Genomic DNA, 17,786 nt, shown 5'->3' on the forward strand with positions numbered 1-17,786 from the left:
AGAAGGTAAAATTGGAGGAAAAAGGCAGGTAACAAGAATATGTGTTCTTGCTGTGTGTTTTTTTACAGGGCTCTCACCTGCTTGTTGCATTCATAGAATAGAATCATAGAATGGTTACAGCACAGAAGGAGCCCAGGCTGGCTCTCTGCAAGAGCACTTCGGTTAGCCCCACTCCCCCGCCCTTTCCCAGCAGCCCTGCAACTTTTTTCCTTCAGGTACTTATCCAATTCCCTTTTGAAAGCCACGATTGAGCCTGCCTCCACAAACTTTCAGGCAGTGCATTCCAGATCCTAAGTGTCATGTATTCAACTATCATTTTAACCCATGTATAAGCTGACCTAAGTTGTACACCTTGACAACATTGACCACAAGTGGGTGTCGAAATCTCGACCTCCGAAAAGAATGACTCCGACACTTACAGCTCCGGCAGAAGTTTCTTTAATTTACTTGCTAGCAAGGGGCAGGTCACACTCAGTCAAGGGCTAAGTGAACACCTCCGCAATGGTACAGTTTCACAAGATATTTATACAGTAAAACCCAAGTTATGGCCTCTCCCTGTGTATTGGCTCTGTCTCGTAGTCAGTGAATACAGATAAAGAGTTATTTACTACATCCTTGTCCTGACATGGTTTCCAGATATTTTCCTTTTGTCAGGGTTATTAGTTGGCCAGCCGGCCATTACTCCATGAGAGTGAGGTAATGAGCTATTATCTGTCTTGCATTGTTCAGTTTCCTAGTCAGTTATCTATTTGCATCAAAAAGATGAGGTCTCTACAAGAGATAATGGCTGGTGGTTTGAGTCTAGAAGAAAAGGGTGGGGTGACATGGAACTCCTGTCGTGTAGACAATAGGAGAGCACCATGGGGGGGGGTACTTGTCTCAGCATGACTTGTCTCCTAGCTGTCTGATGGCCATCAGCCATCTCAAACCAGGTTTAGCTGTTTATGCAAGCTGACTGCTAAAATGCAGAAAGTTCTGGAAGGACCAGGACTCCATTTTGTTATATATATATTGCAAAGGGCACACAAATACCGTATGGTATCAGCTTAGATAAAAATACATTTCCACATTCCCCCATTTTGTCCTTCACAAGGACAACTCAATCCATTCTGATCTTGTACAGTCTCTCCATTTCCATTTCCACACAAGAGCCTTCAGCAGTTGGTGCTACCATAACTCTAGCCGTGGTCTCGATAGGTAACATAGTTTCTCCCACCTTGGCACAGCAACACTTAATGACGACAAATAATAGATACAGGGCGAAGACTATCAGCAGGAATATGATCAAACCCTGTACCACAGATTTCCCTAGGGATCCCAACCATCCCGATGCCCAACCCCACAAGGTGATACCGTCCTGGCCAACTGTCTGTTTATACTCTATTACCTTTTTCCTGATGTATTCAGCTAGACTGCCGATTTCTTCTGATTTATCTGGGATATACGTACAGCATTCTTCACCTATTAATGCGCATGTCCCTCCCTCCTTGGCTAGGAGATAATCTAAGGCCATACGATTTTGGAGAGCCACTGTTCGAATAGCTACCATTTCATCATTTACCCCTTCAAAGGCTTGGGAAGTTGCGTTGGCTACTGATTCAACTAAGTTAGCCAGTTCCCGTAACTGCCATTCGGTCGATACTATTCCATAGGGTGGCACCATTACCTTGAATATTCCGTTTAGCCATGTCAAATCCCGTTTAAATCTATGACTTCCATAGGCATCCCTTAGAGTTTTTATTGATCTGATAAAGGGTACCACATATCCTAAGTAACAGGACCCTGTCCAGTTGGCTGGTAACCATGGGTAGGCTTTATGGCCACAAATAAAGTAGGTGCAATTATAGGACGTCAGCTCCTGGTCCTTTCGCGCCATCCCTACTCGAGAGGTCTCACCTTCCCACCCTTCACCTGGGGCTTTGTTATGGACCATTGTCCAGCCAACGGTTGCTATCTTTCTCCCATCAGTGGGATTAGTTGTGGCTTGCCATTTAGTCATTTGGGAACACTTGCTGCGTCCCATTTCTGGTCCTTTAGTCTTATTACTCACTAGGCATATTATACCTTCGGGATTTTCTATTCTGGGAGTAATGCTTAGGAAGGGAGGCTGATGGTTATTAACGGGCTGGTACCATCCCTGGAAGGCTGTAAGCTTATACCCTGCCGACCTCCATTCTGTTTGCTCCTTCGTTTCTGGCCCCTGAGTTAGGTTTGTCCTATTTTGCACTGTCAACCATTCTACCATTTCTGATTCGTTAAAGGGGACAGATCACAGGGGAATACCCCCTTCAGAGTGGACAGGTACATGGGAACATATCCAACAACTCGACAAGTTTCTTTCTTAAGCATACTTATGACTCAGTGCCATAAATACGTTTACTTGCAGTTCCCTTCGGTGGCGGGTCTGTACACCTGGTGTAATCAATAATGCAAAGTAGAACCCTGTCAAGCCCAGCACCATCAGTCCCCATAGTCCATACAGTTCCTTATTCAGTCTTCTTTTTTCTGTTCCTCTGGTTCCTTCTTCCCTTCCTCCTGGTCGGGTGCCCGTTTGCAATGGGATGCATGGATCCATGTTGGTCTTTCCTTTACCTTGATTGCAGTATTGGTCGCCAGCAAGACCTAGTATGGTCCTTCGAATCTTGGCTGTAGACTGCTTTTTCTTTTAAAAATCTTGATGTAAACGAATTCCCCTGGCTCCAGGTTATGACACTTCCCTTCCGCTGGCTTGACTTGAGCTTCCTTTACCTGTGAATGAAAGCTGGAAATACATTTGGTTAGTGTAATACAATAGTTCAACATATTTTCCTCCATTTTGTGGATGTCCATTTGTTTTACAGTAAATGGTGCTGTAAAAGGTAGTCGTTGGGGACGTCCCATAACTATCTCATGCGGTGACAGGCCTGTTGTTCTGTTGGTTGCAGATCGCATTACCATCAAAGCTAAGGGCAGCAGTTCTGTCCATTTCAGTCCAGTGTCATTGCATAGTTTTGCCAGCTTATTTTAAGCATTCCATTATATCTTTCAACAAGTCCAGCTGATTGTGGATGATAACTGCAATGAAAACGTTGATTAATCTGCAAAGCTTTACACAGTTCTCTTCTAACAGTTCCCGTGAAATGTGACCCGTTATCACTAGAAAGCTTAGCAGGGATTCCGAAGCGCGGTACGATTTCCTTTAACAAACATTTAGCAACAGTAGTGGCATCGGCCTTTTTACATGGAAAGGCTTCAATCCATCTAGAGAACACATCTACAATAACTAATACATACTTGAATCCCATACACATAGGTAATTCAATAAAATCCATTTGTAAATGTACAAAAGGCCCGACTGGATTTGGGTGGGAGGCAGACTCTACTTTTTCCATCTTACCCGGATTCATTGTCTGACAGGTAACACAATTTTCACAGATTTGTTCTGCAATTGCCGAAATACCTGGTGCATACCAAGTTGCAAAAATATAATCTGCCATTCCCCCTTTGCCGGCACGTGTGAACGTATGAACACATATTCCCTCTGGATTTTTATAACATTGATCCTTCGTCTAGGTCACCACCACCTCCGTACTGGCCTGTGTCTGAAAAGTCAGCATGTCATTAATAGTAGGTGGCGGGTCTGAGCAATTATAAGGTTCGGATTTGATAACAGTTCAACTTCATATTTAGTGGTTCTTGCGGAGGTTAGGTGTTGGGTGGCACATTTAGTAAGTAAGATCTCAACAGTGTGGGATATACAAAATGGTATGATGATTTAGGGTTATTGCCTGAGCCTGTCGCATAGCATAATAAGCTGCTGCCAGCGAAGGAAGACATCTTGGTAGTCCGCGTGCCACTGGGTCTAGTTGGTTACTGAAATACGCTCCCGGTCGCTGCCTGTCCCCATGTAACTGAGTCAAAACAGATTGTGCAAAACCCGATTTTGTGATGCACAAATAAGTTGAATAGCTTAGTGTAATCTGGTAATCCCAAGGCTGGTGCTGCAGTGAGGGGCTGCTTAAGACTCTGGAAAGCATTCCGGGATACTTCATTCCAAATCCTTCTTTAAGCATTGTGAGAATATAGTAGATTCATTCACAGCTCGTAGGTCATTGACAAACCTCCATTTGTCACTACCGGGCTTCTGAACCGGAAGAATCGGTGTGTTACACCGACTTCTCATTTATGCTTATAGTGATTCCCAGATCACAGAATGTAAAGTACTTGTTTTCTAATTTTATTAAAAGGCTTCCAAACCCAAGATTTTTCCAACACACCCAAAATGTTGATCAAGGAGATCACCTGAAATATCTCAAAATCCCAATTCAACTATTGTACTGCCACTCTATCAAAAAAAAAACAAATCCTCTTACTAAGCTAGAAGCTATTGTACCAAGATTTTACACCAAGGACAATGAGAGTGCACTCCCCCAGCCTGCACCTCGAGAGACCCACAAAGGCTTTTTAAAAAAAAAGGCTTTACAACTTCCCAAGGCATTACAACTTTTAACCACCTTTGTGCATTTCCTAGCTCCGTAACTTCTCATCCGAATAAATCCACACCTGCGCTTCTAACTTAAAATGTCTTAAACTTCCCACATACAGGACAACACTATGAAGGGTTAAAAAACTTCACTTTGTTTGAAAAAGTGGGTGGAGCTAAAACAAACAGGCAGCTCCACAACCTTTCCAAACAGGTTTCCAGACACAAGAAAAAACACAGAAGCACTCTCATTCAAAGACAAGACATTCACAAAAGTCTCTCTCCATTCAATAAAGCTTTTTTTTTCTAGCTTTATTTTTTTTTGAATCCATAAGTCACTATCAGGTTCTCTTTTTTTACATTTGATTTACTTCCTCTGTTAATTTTACATGGGCTTGAAGAATCGGAACCCAGGCCTTTTCTATTACTTTCCTTTTTTTTTCTCCCTCTTCTACCTGGATCTCTGTTTATAAGACACTCCTCTAGACATGTTGTTCTCTCTAAATTAAATGAACCATTGGGTGGAAATGGCCTGTTTTCACCCTTAGTCCACTTTACCGTTTTTGTTTCTTTGGTCAATTGAAGACTGACCACAATTCTGGAGCATGACATAGGCTGGTGTGCCTTTTGTGGTGTTTTAACTTGCTCCGGCACCCATTCTGGATGATTCAGATTTTCCAGTTCCTGATCTCACAATCCTTTCGGCCAACCGAGTTCTCTACGCCCACTTCTCCTGGCCGTTACGTGGCTTGAAAAGGCTCTTAATTCGGGCTCAGTCTGGGTGTGTGAGATATGTTGGCACGAACCAACCGTAGTTGATCAATCAGTTACTGTTTCTTTTCTTAATCAATCCTTGTGTTTTTTTTTCCGAATCACAATTTTCCCTCGTGACTCTTCCCGTTTCTCTGATGGCAATGTCGCACAAAGGTATTGCACACAACAGTATAACAAGGATAACTAGGACAAACAATATTCACGCGAGTACACAAATCATAACCTTACACTCTAAACAAATAATCAATTCTCAGTCTGCGTTGTACGCCACTACAGACCGAGTCCTTAACTTATCCGAATAAAACTTATAAAACTGATAAAACTTATGGTTCCATACCCTAACTCTTATCACAAAAGAACCTTTGATCGATTGCGCTTCTTTTTTTTTCCTACTCTTATCACATAAGAACCTTTTCCTAATTAAAAACAATAAAAATCTTATCACATAAGAACCTTCGATCGATTAGCGCTTTTTTTTCTAATCTTATCACATAAGAACCTTCAGGAACCTTTTTCGATCGACTAGCGCTCCCTTACCTACTGAAACCTTCCCCGGGCTGTTTCGAGATTTTTCCAGAACCCGTTCCCTTCTGCTTGCAAGCTGAGAAAGAAGTGGTTATAAAAAAATAACTTGAGCTTTTAAATGCTGAGTCTTGTAGATTGCAGTACCTCCCCTGTGGACAACAGATTACATATGCGATTCAACAGTGAAGAAACCGTCTTGTGAGCAAAAGGCTCACCTTGTTTGGCCACTGAAGCCTTTCACTGGAGAGGCACTATGCCTGTATCCGTTTTACTCACAGGACAGAGAGTATGCAATCTCGGTGGAACCTCCAAGAAGTAACTGTCGAAATCTCGACCTCCGAAAAGAATGACTCCGACACTTACAGCTCCGGCAGAAGTTTCTTTAATTTACTTGCTAGCAAGGGGCAGGTCACACTCAGTCAAGGGCTAAGTGAACACCTCCGCAATGGTACAGTTTCACAAGATATTTATACAGTAAAACCCAAGTTATGGCCTCTCCCTATGTATTGGCTCTGTCTCGTAGTCAGTGAATACAAATAAAGAGTTATTTACTACATCCTTGTCCTGACATGGTTTCCAGATATTTCCTTTTGTCAGGGTTATTAGTTGGCCAGCCGGCCATTACTCCATGAGAGTGAGGTAATGAGCTATTACCTGTCTTGCATTGTTCAGTTTCCTAGTCAGTTATCTGTTTGCATCAAAAAGATGAGGTCTCTACAAGAGATAATGGCTGGTGGTTTGAGTCTAGAAGAAAAGGGTGGGGTGACATGGAACTCTTGTCGTGTCGACAATAGGAGAGCACCATGGGCGGGGGTACTTGTCTCAGCATGACTTGTCTCCTAGCTGTCTGATGGCCATCAGCCATCTCAAACCAGGTTTAGCTGTTTATGCAAGCTGACTGCTAAAATGCAGAAAGTTCTGGAAGGACCAGGACTCCATTTTGTTATATATATATTGCAAAGGGCACACAAATACCATATGGTATCAGCTTAGATAAAAATACATTTCCACAGGGGTGAACTTGTGGGAGACACTCCTAACCTGGACTTTCAGGTATAAAAGGAGCTCCACCCACCTTCATCACTTGAGGTCTTGGTAATAAAGGTAACTGGTCAGAGTGACCTTCTCTCAAGTATGGGCCTCGTGTGCATTTATACTGTATAGTAAGTGTCATGCATCTCACATTACTGTATATAACTATATCTTACCACGCTATACATGACTGTAACTGGATATGACCTGTAACAATAAGCATACCTTGCCACCCAGGGGTGCACTTGCAGGAGACACTCCATACCTGTCCCACTGTGGTATATAAAGGGAGGTCTCAGGCAAGTGCAGCACTGGAGAGCTGGAATTAAAGGTGCAGGTCCTGAGTGACCTTGACTTCAGCATGTGTCTTGTGTAAGTCAGTACATTAGAGTCAGGGCATAACAGTGGCGACGAGTTATGGGATCACAGAGTCCACAGAATGGCTACCAACAGCTCAGATGAGAAATACGATGTTGGAGACAATTGGGATGACTTTATAGAAAGGCTCCAGCAAAGCTTTGTGACCAAAGACTGGCTGGGTGACGATAAGGCAGACAAGAGAAGAGCCCATCTCTTGACCAGCTGTGGCTCGAAAACATACGCTTTAATGAAAGACCTGCTGGCACCCGAGAAACCAGCAAGCAAGTCGTTTGAGGAGTTGAGCACACTGGTGAGAGACCACCTGAAGCCAGCGAGCAGTCTACACATGGCCAGACACAGGTTCTACAACTACAGACGCTGTGTGGGCCAAAGCATATCCGACTTCGTGGCAGAACTTCGGAGGCTGGCTAGTTCATGTGAGTTCCCTGATGAACTAAGGAGAGAAGTACTGAGAGACTTTTTTATTGAAGGAATAGGCCACGCAGGCATAATCCGAAAGCTTATAGAGACTAAGAACTTGACTCTCGAGGCAGCAGCACTGGTCGCACAGACGTTCTTGGCAGGCGAAGAAGAAACGAGGCTGATCTATACTTCGGGTACGACAACCAACGAGGCATCGAAACAAGGGGTTCACATTGTGAAACAAACCGCTACCCTCACACACAGACAAAGGCAGGAGAGCAGGTCTTCAACAGCAGACAGTAGCGCCAGAAGCCATCAAAATCAAGGGCCACATGAACGGCCAATCACATCTCATCAACCCACAATGCGAGCAATTAACAACAGATTGAGAGAAGCTCAAGGGAGATCAGCCAGACGCAGCACATCCTTCGGAAATAATGGAAAGGGTCTGTGTTGGAGATGTTGAGGAAGGCACTCAACCAGGGTGTGTCGATTTCAGCATGCCGTTTGCAGAAACTGCAACTACACAGGGCATCTGGCTCGCATGTGCAGAAAAACAGCAGCTCGGCTGGTATACGAAACGGAAGGGTCGGAAAGCTGACCAGAACAGTGCACGGGACTGGTTGGAACAGTGCACAGGACGCCGAGGTACAGCGGGTTAACACGATCAATGTCCACTGTTCTTACACCAAGACGCCTCCAATTATGATGAGGATTCTACTCAACGGGATACCCGTCAACATGGAACTGGACACGGCGGCCAGTCAATCCCTCATGAGCGTTCAACAATTTGAACAGCTGTGGCCGCACAAAAGCAACAGACGAAAACTCACAAAGATCAATGCCAAACTAAGGACCTATACTAAAGAAATCGTCCCAGTCCTTGGTAGCGCCATGCTCTCAGTCACACACAAAGGGATGGTGCACCGACTTTCCCTGTGGATTGTCCCCGGGGATCTCCCAGCCCTGTTGGGGAGAAGTGGCTAGCAGAACTTAATTGAAAATGGGATGATGTTCACGCCATGTCGTCAGAGGAACGGACCTCCTGCTCAACAGTTCTAAGCCGTTTTGAACATCTCTTTCAGCCAGGTGTGGGCACCTTCAAAGGGGCTAAAGTTAGAATCTACATCACACACAATGCCAGACCGGTCGATCACAAGGCTAGAGCTGTGCCCTATGTGATGAGGGAAAAGATTGAAAACGAACTGGACCGGCTTCTGCGAGAAGGCATAATTTCTCCCATGGAATTCAGCGACTGGGCAAGCCCCATCGTCCCCGTCATGAAGCCTGATGGATCCATGCGAATCTGTGGGGATTACAAGTCTACCATAAACAGAGTCTCCCTACAGGACCAATACCCGCTGCCCAGAGCGGAGAACCTATTTGCCACATTGGCTGGAGGAAAACTTTTCTCGAAACTTGACCTCACATCTGCATATATGACGCAAGAACTGACCGAAGAATCTAAGCTACTCACATCGAGGCCTTTTTGTGTATAATCGATGCCCATTTGGCATCAGGTCGCCAGCTGCTATATTCCAACGTAACATGGAGAGTCTGCTCAAGTCCATCCCGGGGACGATTGTGTTTCAAGATGACATACTCATCACGGGCAGGGACACCGACTCTCATCTTCGCAATTTTGAGGAAATACTAAGTCGATTGGATCGGATAAGTCTAAGAATTAAGAAATCCAAGTGTCTGTTTCTCGTGCCTGAGGTTGAATTTTTGGGCAGAAGGATTGCCGCTGATGCAATCCGCCCAACCGAATCCAAAACCGAACTGATTCGCCTGGCACCCAGGCCCCGGAATGTCTCGGAACTGCGCGCCTTTCTCGGGCTACTCAATTACTTTGGGAACTTTATGCAGAACTTGAGCATGCTGCTGGAGTCTCTCCATGTGCTACTCAGAAAGGGGTGCGATTGGTTTTGGGGGGGACGTCCAAGAACGTGCCTTCAATAAGGCACACAACCTTCCATGTTGATCACAGTATGGTTGAATTTGTAATACAGATTGAGGGTGAGGAAGTAGTGTCTCAAACGACCATACTATGCTTAAACAAAGGGGACTGCAGTGGGATGAGGGCAGAGTTGGCTAAAGTAGACTGGGAACACAGACTAAACGGTGGCACAATTGAGGAACAGTGGAGGACTTTTAAGGAGCTCTTTCATAGTGCTCAACAAAAATATATTCCAGTGAAAAAGAAGGGCGGTAAGAGAAGGGATAACCAGCTGTGGATAACCAAGGAAATAAAGGAGAGTATCAAATTAAAAACCAATGCGTATAAGGTGGCCAAGGTTAGTGGGAAACTAGAAGATTGGGAAAATTTTAAACGACAGCAAAGAATGACTAAGAAAGCAATAAAGAAAGGAATGTTAGATTACGAAAGTAAACTTGTGCAAAACATAAAAAGAGATAGTAAAAGCTTTTACCGATATATAAAACGGAAAAAAGAGTGACTAAAGTAAATGTTGGTCCCTTCGAAGATGAGAAGGGGGATTTAATAATGGGAAATGTGGAAATGGCTGAGACCTTAAACAATTATTTTGCTTCGTTCTTCTTTGAAGATATAACGAGCATGGTGCATAGAGGTGTACCGATGGATGTGGTGTATTTAGATTTTCAAAGGGCATTTGATAAGGTGCCACACAAAAGGTTACTGCAGAAGATAAAGGTACGCGGACTCAGAGGAAATGTATTAGCATGGATCGAGAATTGGCTGGCTAACAGAAAGCAGAGAGTCGGGATAAATGGGTCCTTTTCGGGGTGGAAATCGGTGGTTAGTGGTGTGCCACAGGGATCGGTGCTGGGACCACAACTGTTTACAATATACATAGATGACCTGGAAGAGGGGACAGAGTGTAGTGTAACAAAATTTGCAGATGACACAAAGATTAATGGGAAAGCGGGTTGTGTAGAGGACACAGAGAGGCTGCAAAGAGATTTAGATAGGTTAAGCGAATGGGCTAAGGTTTGGCAGATGGAATACAATGTCGGAAAATGTGAGGTCATCCACCTTGGAAAAGAACCAGTAAAAGGGAATATTATTTGAATGGGGAGAAATACAACATGCTGCGGTGCAGAGGGACCTGGGGGTCCTTGTGCATGAATCCCAAAAAGTTAGTTTGCAGGTGCAGCAGATAATCAGGAAGGCGAATGGAATGTTGGCCTTCATTGCGAGAGAGATGGAGTACAAAAGCAGGGAGATCCTGCTTCAAATGTACAGGGTATTGGTGAGGCCGCACCTGGAGTACTGTGTGCAGGTTTGGTCACCTTACTTAAGGAAGGATATACTAGCTTTGGAGGGGGTACAGAGACGATTTACTAGGCTGATACCAGAGATGATGGGGTTACCTTATGATGATAGATTGAGTAGACTGGGTCTTTACTCGTTGCAGTTCAGAAGGATGAGGGGTGATCTTATCGAAACATTTAAAATAATGAAAGGGATAGACAAGATAGAGGCAGAGAGGTTGTTTCCACTGGTCGGGGAGACTAGAACTAGGGGGCACAGCCTCAAAATACGGGGGAGTCAATTTAAAACCGAGTTGAGAAGGAATTTCTTCTTCCAGAGGGTTGTGAATCTGTGGAATTCTCTGCCCAAGGAAGCAGTTGAGGCTAGCTCATTGAATGTATTCAAATCACAGATCGATAGATTTTTAACCAATAAGGGAATTAAGGGTTATGGGGAGCGGGCGGGTAAGTGGAGCTAAGTCCACGGCCAGATCAGCCATGATCTTGTTGAATGGCGGAGCAGGCTCAAGGGGCTAGATGGCCTACTCCTGTTCCTAATTCTTATGTTCTTATGTTTTTATGTTCTATGTTCCAAGAGTGTTTTAGCCTTTTTTGACCCAAGTAAAAAGTTAGTCCTTACGTGTGATGCGTCAGCGTATGGGGTCGGGTGCGTTTTACAGCACGTCAATGATGTGGGTAAATTGCAGCCCGTTGCTTATGCCTCCAGGTCACTTTCGCGGGCAGAGCGTGGGCTGAGAAGGAGGCGCTCGCGTGCGTGTACGGTGTCAAAAAGATGCACCAATACCTTTTCGGGGCCAAGTTCGCATTAGAAACCGACCACATGCCTCTCACTATCCGAGTGCAGGGCAATCAACGCCAACGCCTCGGCGCGCATTCAGCGGTGGGCACTCATGCTGGCGGCTTACGACTACACGATAAGGCACAGACCAGGCACAGACAACTGTGCCGACGCGCTTAGCAGGCTACCCTTGGCGATCACAGAAGGTCCGATGAACAGGACTGTGAGATGGTCATGGCAATCACAGGAATCCACAGGTTCGCCCATGACGGCTCGCCAAATCAGAGCCTGGATGACCAGTGACCCCACGTTATCTCTCGTTAAAAGATGCGTTTTAACCGGTGACTGGGCAGAGGCTCGCGATGCCTGCCCCGAGGAGGTCAAACCCTTCCATAGGCCCATGCATGAACTCTCACTACAGGCAGACTGCCTGATGTGGGGCAGCTGAGTAGTTATGTCCTTATGAAGCAGGGAGGCGTTTGTCCGGGAGCTCCATCGCGAGCACCCGGGGATCGTCCTTATGAAGGCCGTAGCCAGATCGCATGTCTGGGGGCCTGGCATTGACGTAGACTTGGAGCTCTGCGTCCGTCGGTGCACCATTTGTGCCCAACTCAGTAATGCCCCCAGGGAGGCCACCCTAAGCCCCTGGCCCTGGCCCACCAAATCGTGGTCGCGGGTGCATGTAGACTATGCGGGCCCATTCATGGGCAAAATGTTCCACGTAGTCGTTGATGCATTCTCAAAATGGATCGAGTACACCATTTTAAACTCGAGCACCTCCTCCACCACTGTGGAGAGCCTTAGAACCATGTTTGCAACGCACGGCATTCCTGACATATTGGTCAGTAATAATGGTCCGTGCTTCATCAGCGCACAATTTCACGATTTTATAGTTGACCACGGTATAAATCATGTTAAGACGGCACCTTTCAAGCCGGCCTCCAATGGCCAGGCGGAGCGAGCAGTGCAGATCATTAAACAAGGCATGCTCAGAATCCAAGGTCCCACGTTGCAGAGCCGCCTGTCGCGACTGCTGCTGGCATACCAGATCTCGTCCGCATTCGTTGACTGGGGTTCCCCCCGTGCAACTATTGATGGATCGAACCTTAAAGACCAGGCTCTCGTTAATCCTCCCCGACATGCATGAAATTGTTCAGGCTAAGTGTCAAAAGCTGAGTACCACGACCAAAATTCGAGGGGGAGGTGGAATGAGATAGGGGACAAAGTGTTTGTTCTAAACTATGGCCGGGGTCCCAAATGGCTTGCAGGAACAGTAACAGACAAAGAGGGAAACAGGCTACTGGTTGTACAAATGGACAATGGCCAAACCTGCCGGAGGCATGTCGACCAAGTAAAAAGTAGATTCACTGATAACACTGAAGAACCAGAGGCAGACTACAATGTGGAACTCACACCACACTTGGTGGACAGACAGGTGGAACAACCTGAGGAAAGGGCAGTCTCAACAGACAGCCCAGGCGAGATACCAGCAATCACACCGAACGAAAAACAGGCACCAAGGCAAACAACTGAACCACCACTAAGACGCTCCACGCGAGAGCGCAGACCACTTGAGAGACTGAATCTATAAAGGCAATAAGACCTTGGGGGAGGGTGATGTCATGGGGGAGGGTGATGTCACATTACTGTATATAACTACATCTTACCATGCTATACATGACTGTAACTGGAGATGACCTGTAACAATAAGCATACCTTACCACCAGGGGTGCACTTGCAGGAGACACTCCATACCTGTCCCATTGAGGTATATAAAGGGAGGTCTCAGGCTAGTGCAGCACTGGAGAGCTGGAATTAAAGGTGCAGGTCCTGAGTGACCTTGACTTCAGCATGTGTCTCGTGTTAGTCAGCACATTAGAGTCAGGACATATCACTAACCACGCCCCGCGTTTAAAAAAAAAACGTTTTTCCTCATGTCGTGTTTGATTCTTTTGCCAATCACCTTAAATCTGTGTTCTCTGGTTCCTTTCCGCCAACGGGCACAGTTTCTCTCTATCTGCTCAGTCTCGACCCATCTCATGTGTGTGTCATGCAGCTGCTGCTGGGTTCACAATTCCGACCGAGCAGATGCCGGAGCTAGGCTTCAGATCGGCCTGAGAGGAGGCAAGGCCCCCGGCGTTGTCCTGGCAACAGGGCGCGCGCTGATTGGTGGATTCGAGCCGCACCAGTTTCAAACGCGAGGGGCGGTTGGTGCCAGGCCAGCGGCGGAGAGCTTCAAAGCGCCGCCCGCCCGACGTCGGCACTTTCGTCGCAGTGCCTGATCGACGGTTGTACCATGAACCAGGCTGAGCCGGCGGCGAAAGACAACAGGAGGCCGCCGCTGAAGAGAAAGTCCTCCGCGCCTTCGAGCACGCCAGACAGCTGCAGCCACCGGTGAGTGAGTGCTGGGGGGCCGGGGGCCGTTCCCGGGCACACAGGCCGCAGCAAAAGCCTTGGGGCTGTACCGCCTTTCACACCACGCCCCTGATTCTCTCCCCCTCCCCCTCTCCCTCCATCCCTCCCCCTCTCCCTCCATTGCCCATCACCACCCCCGTGCCCCTCTCTTTACCACCCCCCCCCCCGTGCCCCTCTCTTTACCACCCCCCCCCTGTGCCCCTCTCTTTACCCCCCCTCCCTTGAACCTGCCCTCACCCCCCGCAAATATCTTCTTCCCCCTTTGCCTCAATTTCATAATTTTAAGCCAAGGCTGCTTGTCCAGCTTTGACCTTCCCAGATTTTATTAGCCCAGATTTATTTTCCTGCTGCTGCCACTTAAACTGGAAAATAATGTCCTGGTGACCTGGTAATATTGTGACTTCTCCTCCAAGATTTGTATCAAAAACGGAGAGCTGTTAGTTTGTCTTCATCATTATTAGGGTTTCCACTCATAAAGATGATTCCAGGACTTTGCCAAATTAAAGGAAGTTTTGCATTTGTATAGCGTCTTTCACAACCTCACGACATCCTGAAGTGCTTTACAACGAATTAATTACTTTTGAAGTTTAGTCATTGTTGTAATGTAGGAAATGAGCAGTTAATTTTTGCACAGCAAGCTCCCACTAAGAAATGATCTGTTTTAGGTGTTGGTTGAGGAAGGAATGTTAGCCACAATGTTAAAATAATCATTTTATTGACTTCATGGTTATTATTTATTGTGCATAAAATCCACAATGAATTAAAACTCTGAAATCTTGACAAACTTCTGAGAAAGTCAGAATTTGATTGAGCTGTATCATACTTGGACCATGTATCCATCCATAAGGAAACAAGACCAGCAAAAGCAACTTTGTAATGGGCCTGAAATTCTGGTGCCAGGCTTCCCGCGGGCGCTCGCCAGAAAATAGTAAAAAAAGATCCACACCGACCTTTTGCTGCTGTGTCTTCCAGTGATCCTGGTCGGAGGCCTCCTCTCCCTGTGCACGTTCACGTCTTGGAGATGCGTAGGGAGATGCTGGAGTCATATGGCACTGGACAGCCAATCAAAGGAAAATATTCTCATCCATAATAATGGGAACTCCGTAAGTAAGAGGAGTTCTTATGAATGAGAACCCCCCCCCCCAGCCTGCTGCCGCCACCACCACCACCACCAAAACACAATTTTTTAAAAAAATCACATGTTTAGCATTAATTTAAATTAAAGTTAATAAATTTTTTGGATTTTTTAAGTTTTGTAATTAGGGTTCAAAATAAACTTGCCTTAGTGGGCAGGGCTTTTAACTGAAAAATGTGGTTTTAAATTTTATTTTTATGTTTTAAAACTCTTTAAAGTTGGTAAAAGTAGGTTATGCACCTGCTTTTACCAGGCACAAGAGTTTTAAGGACATTTTCTGGGCAAATAACGCAATCTTGTCCATGCAAATGTCCTTGCTGCCGAGATGTGTTGGATCTGTCAAGCTAGGACTTGACAAATCTGAAAAACTGGTTTTCGGCGCATGCGCATTGCGTGCCGAAAACCTACTTTTGCGGGACCTCGCCGGGTCAGTACACACTCCAATATGTTATTAAGGGGAAAAAAAACTTGGGCAACAGAACGAATGGTAGCGGATAAAGCTGCAGAGACTTGACTCACATTAGCCTAATACATTTTTTTTTTCATTAGTTCATGGAATGTGGATTTTGCTGACAAAGCTTGCATTTATTGCCCATCCCTAATTGCCCTTGAAAGATGGTAGTGAGTCACCTTCTTAAACTGCTGCAATCCAAGTGGTGAAGGTACTCCCACAGTGTTGTTCAGGAGGGAATTCCAGGATTTTGACCCAGCGATGATGAAGGAACGGCAATATATTTCCAAGTCAGGATGGTATGTGACCTTGGAGGGCAATTTGGAGGTGATGGTGTTCCCATGCGCCTGCTACCCTTGTCCTTCTAGGTGGTGGAGGTACTATCAGAGAAGCCTTGGCGAGTTGCTGCGGTGCCTCTTGTAGATTGTACACAGTGCACTGGTGGTGGAACTACAGCCACGGTAGTGGAGTGAGTGAATGTTGAAGGTGATAGATGGGGTGCCAATCAAGCAGGCTGCTTTATCCTGGATTGTGTCGAGTTTCTTGAGTGTTGGAGCTGCACTCTCTGCTGAATACCCAACCTCTGACCTGGTCTTACAGCCACAGTATTCATGTGCCTGGAACAGTTAAGTTTCTGGTCAAAGGGGACCGCAGAATGTTGATGGTGGGGGATTTGGCAATTATAGTCTTGTTGAATGTTGAGGGTTGGTGGTTAGACTCTCTCTTGCTGGTGATAGACATTGCCTGGTACTTGTGTGTCGTGAATGTTACTTGCCACTTATTGGCCCAAGCTTGAATGCTGTCCAGTTCTTGCAGCATGCAGGCATGGACTGCTTGATATTCTGAGGATTTGTGAATGGAACTGTGATCATAATTTGTCTAGTTAAGTCATTTATCACTGAGAATACAGGATCTGGAAGATGTTCACAGGGCAGCCAACTCCAAGGCTATATTTATGAAGCACAACAATCATGAGATATAATACAACTGACTGACTAAAGTATCAATGCGATTGCAATTTTCCTGAATGAACATCTGTGTTCCTGCTGCTGCCACTTAAGCTAGAAAGTTTTGGCCCTGGGAACCTGGTAGCATTGTGATCTCCAAGATTTGTATTGAAGATGGAGAGCTGTTTGTTTATTTTCATTATTAGGTTTTACAATCATCTCCCAAATTAAAGAAAGTCTTGCATTCATATAGCGTCTTTCACAATCTCGACGTCACGAAGCGCTTTACAACAGCAACTTTTGTCAATTTCATCACCTCTAAATGGTATTTTCCAGATTATTGCTTCATCAAGTTTGCATATGGTCATAGTGATATGGATGCCAGAAGGGCCAAGTGGGTACTTTTAATTTGGTCACCATTTTTACACAAGACTATCCAGATTAGACGGTTGCTAAGTCCCAGAAACAAACTTCAATGAAATTACCGAGCAAGGCTAACCCACTCACAGATCTGTTAATCGTGATATTAAGGCTGAACTGCTGTAATGTGACTACCCTATTTCATTAAATAGCTGAGCTTTTGTAGTTTCAAGATATTTCACACAAGGTTGCCTCGTGTCAAACATTGGCCATGCCGCTTTGATTCGCTGGCATGCTTATTGAGATGTATCCAAATTAGAAATGCAGGAAAATATGAAGGAAGTCATCAACGGCGACATTAGTGAGCTAGATGGCAGAATTTACAATGTATGTCAGCGATCTCTCTGTTGCAGGAAAATCTATTTTTGGAAATCAAAAAAGTTTACTCGTCTGCTGGCTTTTTTTCAATTGCTAGAAATTTTATAAAGTTCAGTATGCAAATATGCAGTTCTGCTTCTCTCTTCCTTCTACTCAAACAGTAAATTCAGCAATATTAGTGCCACTGAAGATGCACCTGTCCCACATTAATGCCTGAGAGTATATTGGTTCAGGAGATCTGACTTGAGGTGAAGCGTGTATGATGCAAATATTTTTTTATAGGTTATATGTGCAGTTCACTGTTTTCTGGTAATTGTATCATCCAGCCAATGTCTTCCTTCCAAAGTCACGTTTTTTTTTCTTGCTATTTTACTTGCAGTTTTGCAATTTTTTTTAGTTTCATTTCTGGTTCTGTTTTTAATATTTATTTCTGGGCACTCATAACTACCCAGCATTGTGGCCACTTTAAAATGGCTTCTGCAACTACATCT

The 17,786-nt window shown here is 45.3% G+C and overlaps 2 protein-coding genes across 5 annotated transcripts in view; one reads left to right on the top strand and one right to left on the bottom strand.

The window, feature by feature from the left end:
* Window positions 1-422: 422 nt before the first annotated feature.
* Window positions 423-14,003, bottom strand: LOC139278418 (endogenous retrovirus group PABLB member 1 Env polyprotein-like). The gene is made up of 2 exons (XM_070897173.1): window positions 13,573-14,003; window positions 423-2,761 (listed from the first exon to the last, which is right to left on the bottom strand). Exon 2 carries the CDS (start codon window positions 2,243-2,245, stop codon window positions 1,100-1,102), a length of 1,146 nt encoding a protein of 381 aa, XP_070753274.1. The 5' UTR covers window positions 2,246-2,761; window positions 13,573-14,003; the 3' UTR covers window positions 423-1,099.
* The window catches only part of net1 (neuroepithelial cell transforming 1), a 141,099-nt gene continuing 137,128 nt past the window's right edge, over window positions 13,816-17,786 (top strand). For 2 of the 4 annotated variants that reach the window (XM_070897169.1, XM_070897170.1), the window contains exon 1: window positions 13,816-14,003. In XM_070897169.1, the coding sequence (XP_070753270.1) occupies window positions 13,906-14,003 (98 nt within the window). In that variant the 5' untranslated portion in view covers window positions 13,816-13,905. The remainder of the gene's footprint in view (window positions 14,004-17,786) is intronic. The other 2 variants (XM_070897167.1, XM_070897168.1) reach the window with 1 other exon arrangement.

The sequence above is a fragment of the Pristiophorus japonicus genome, chromosome 13 (assembly GCF_044704955.1).
Source record: "Pristiophorus japonicus isolate sPriJap1 chromosome 13, sPriJap1.hap1, whole genome shotgun sequence".
NCBI lineage: Eukaryota > Metazoa > Chordata > Chondrichthyes > Pristiophoridae > Pristiophorus > Pristiophorus japonicus.

What these genes read in the sequence shown, in the direction of transcription:
- LOC139278418 (XM_070897173.1), bottom strand. Translation starts at nt 2,245, where the DNA reads ATGGTAGAATGGTTGACAGTGCAAAATAGGACAAACCTAACTCAGGGG.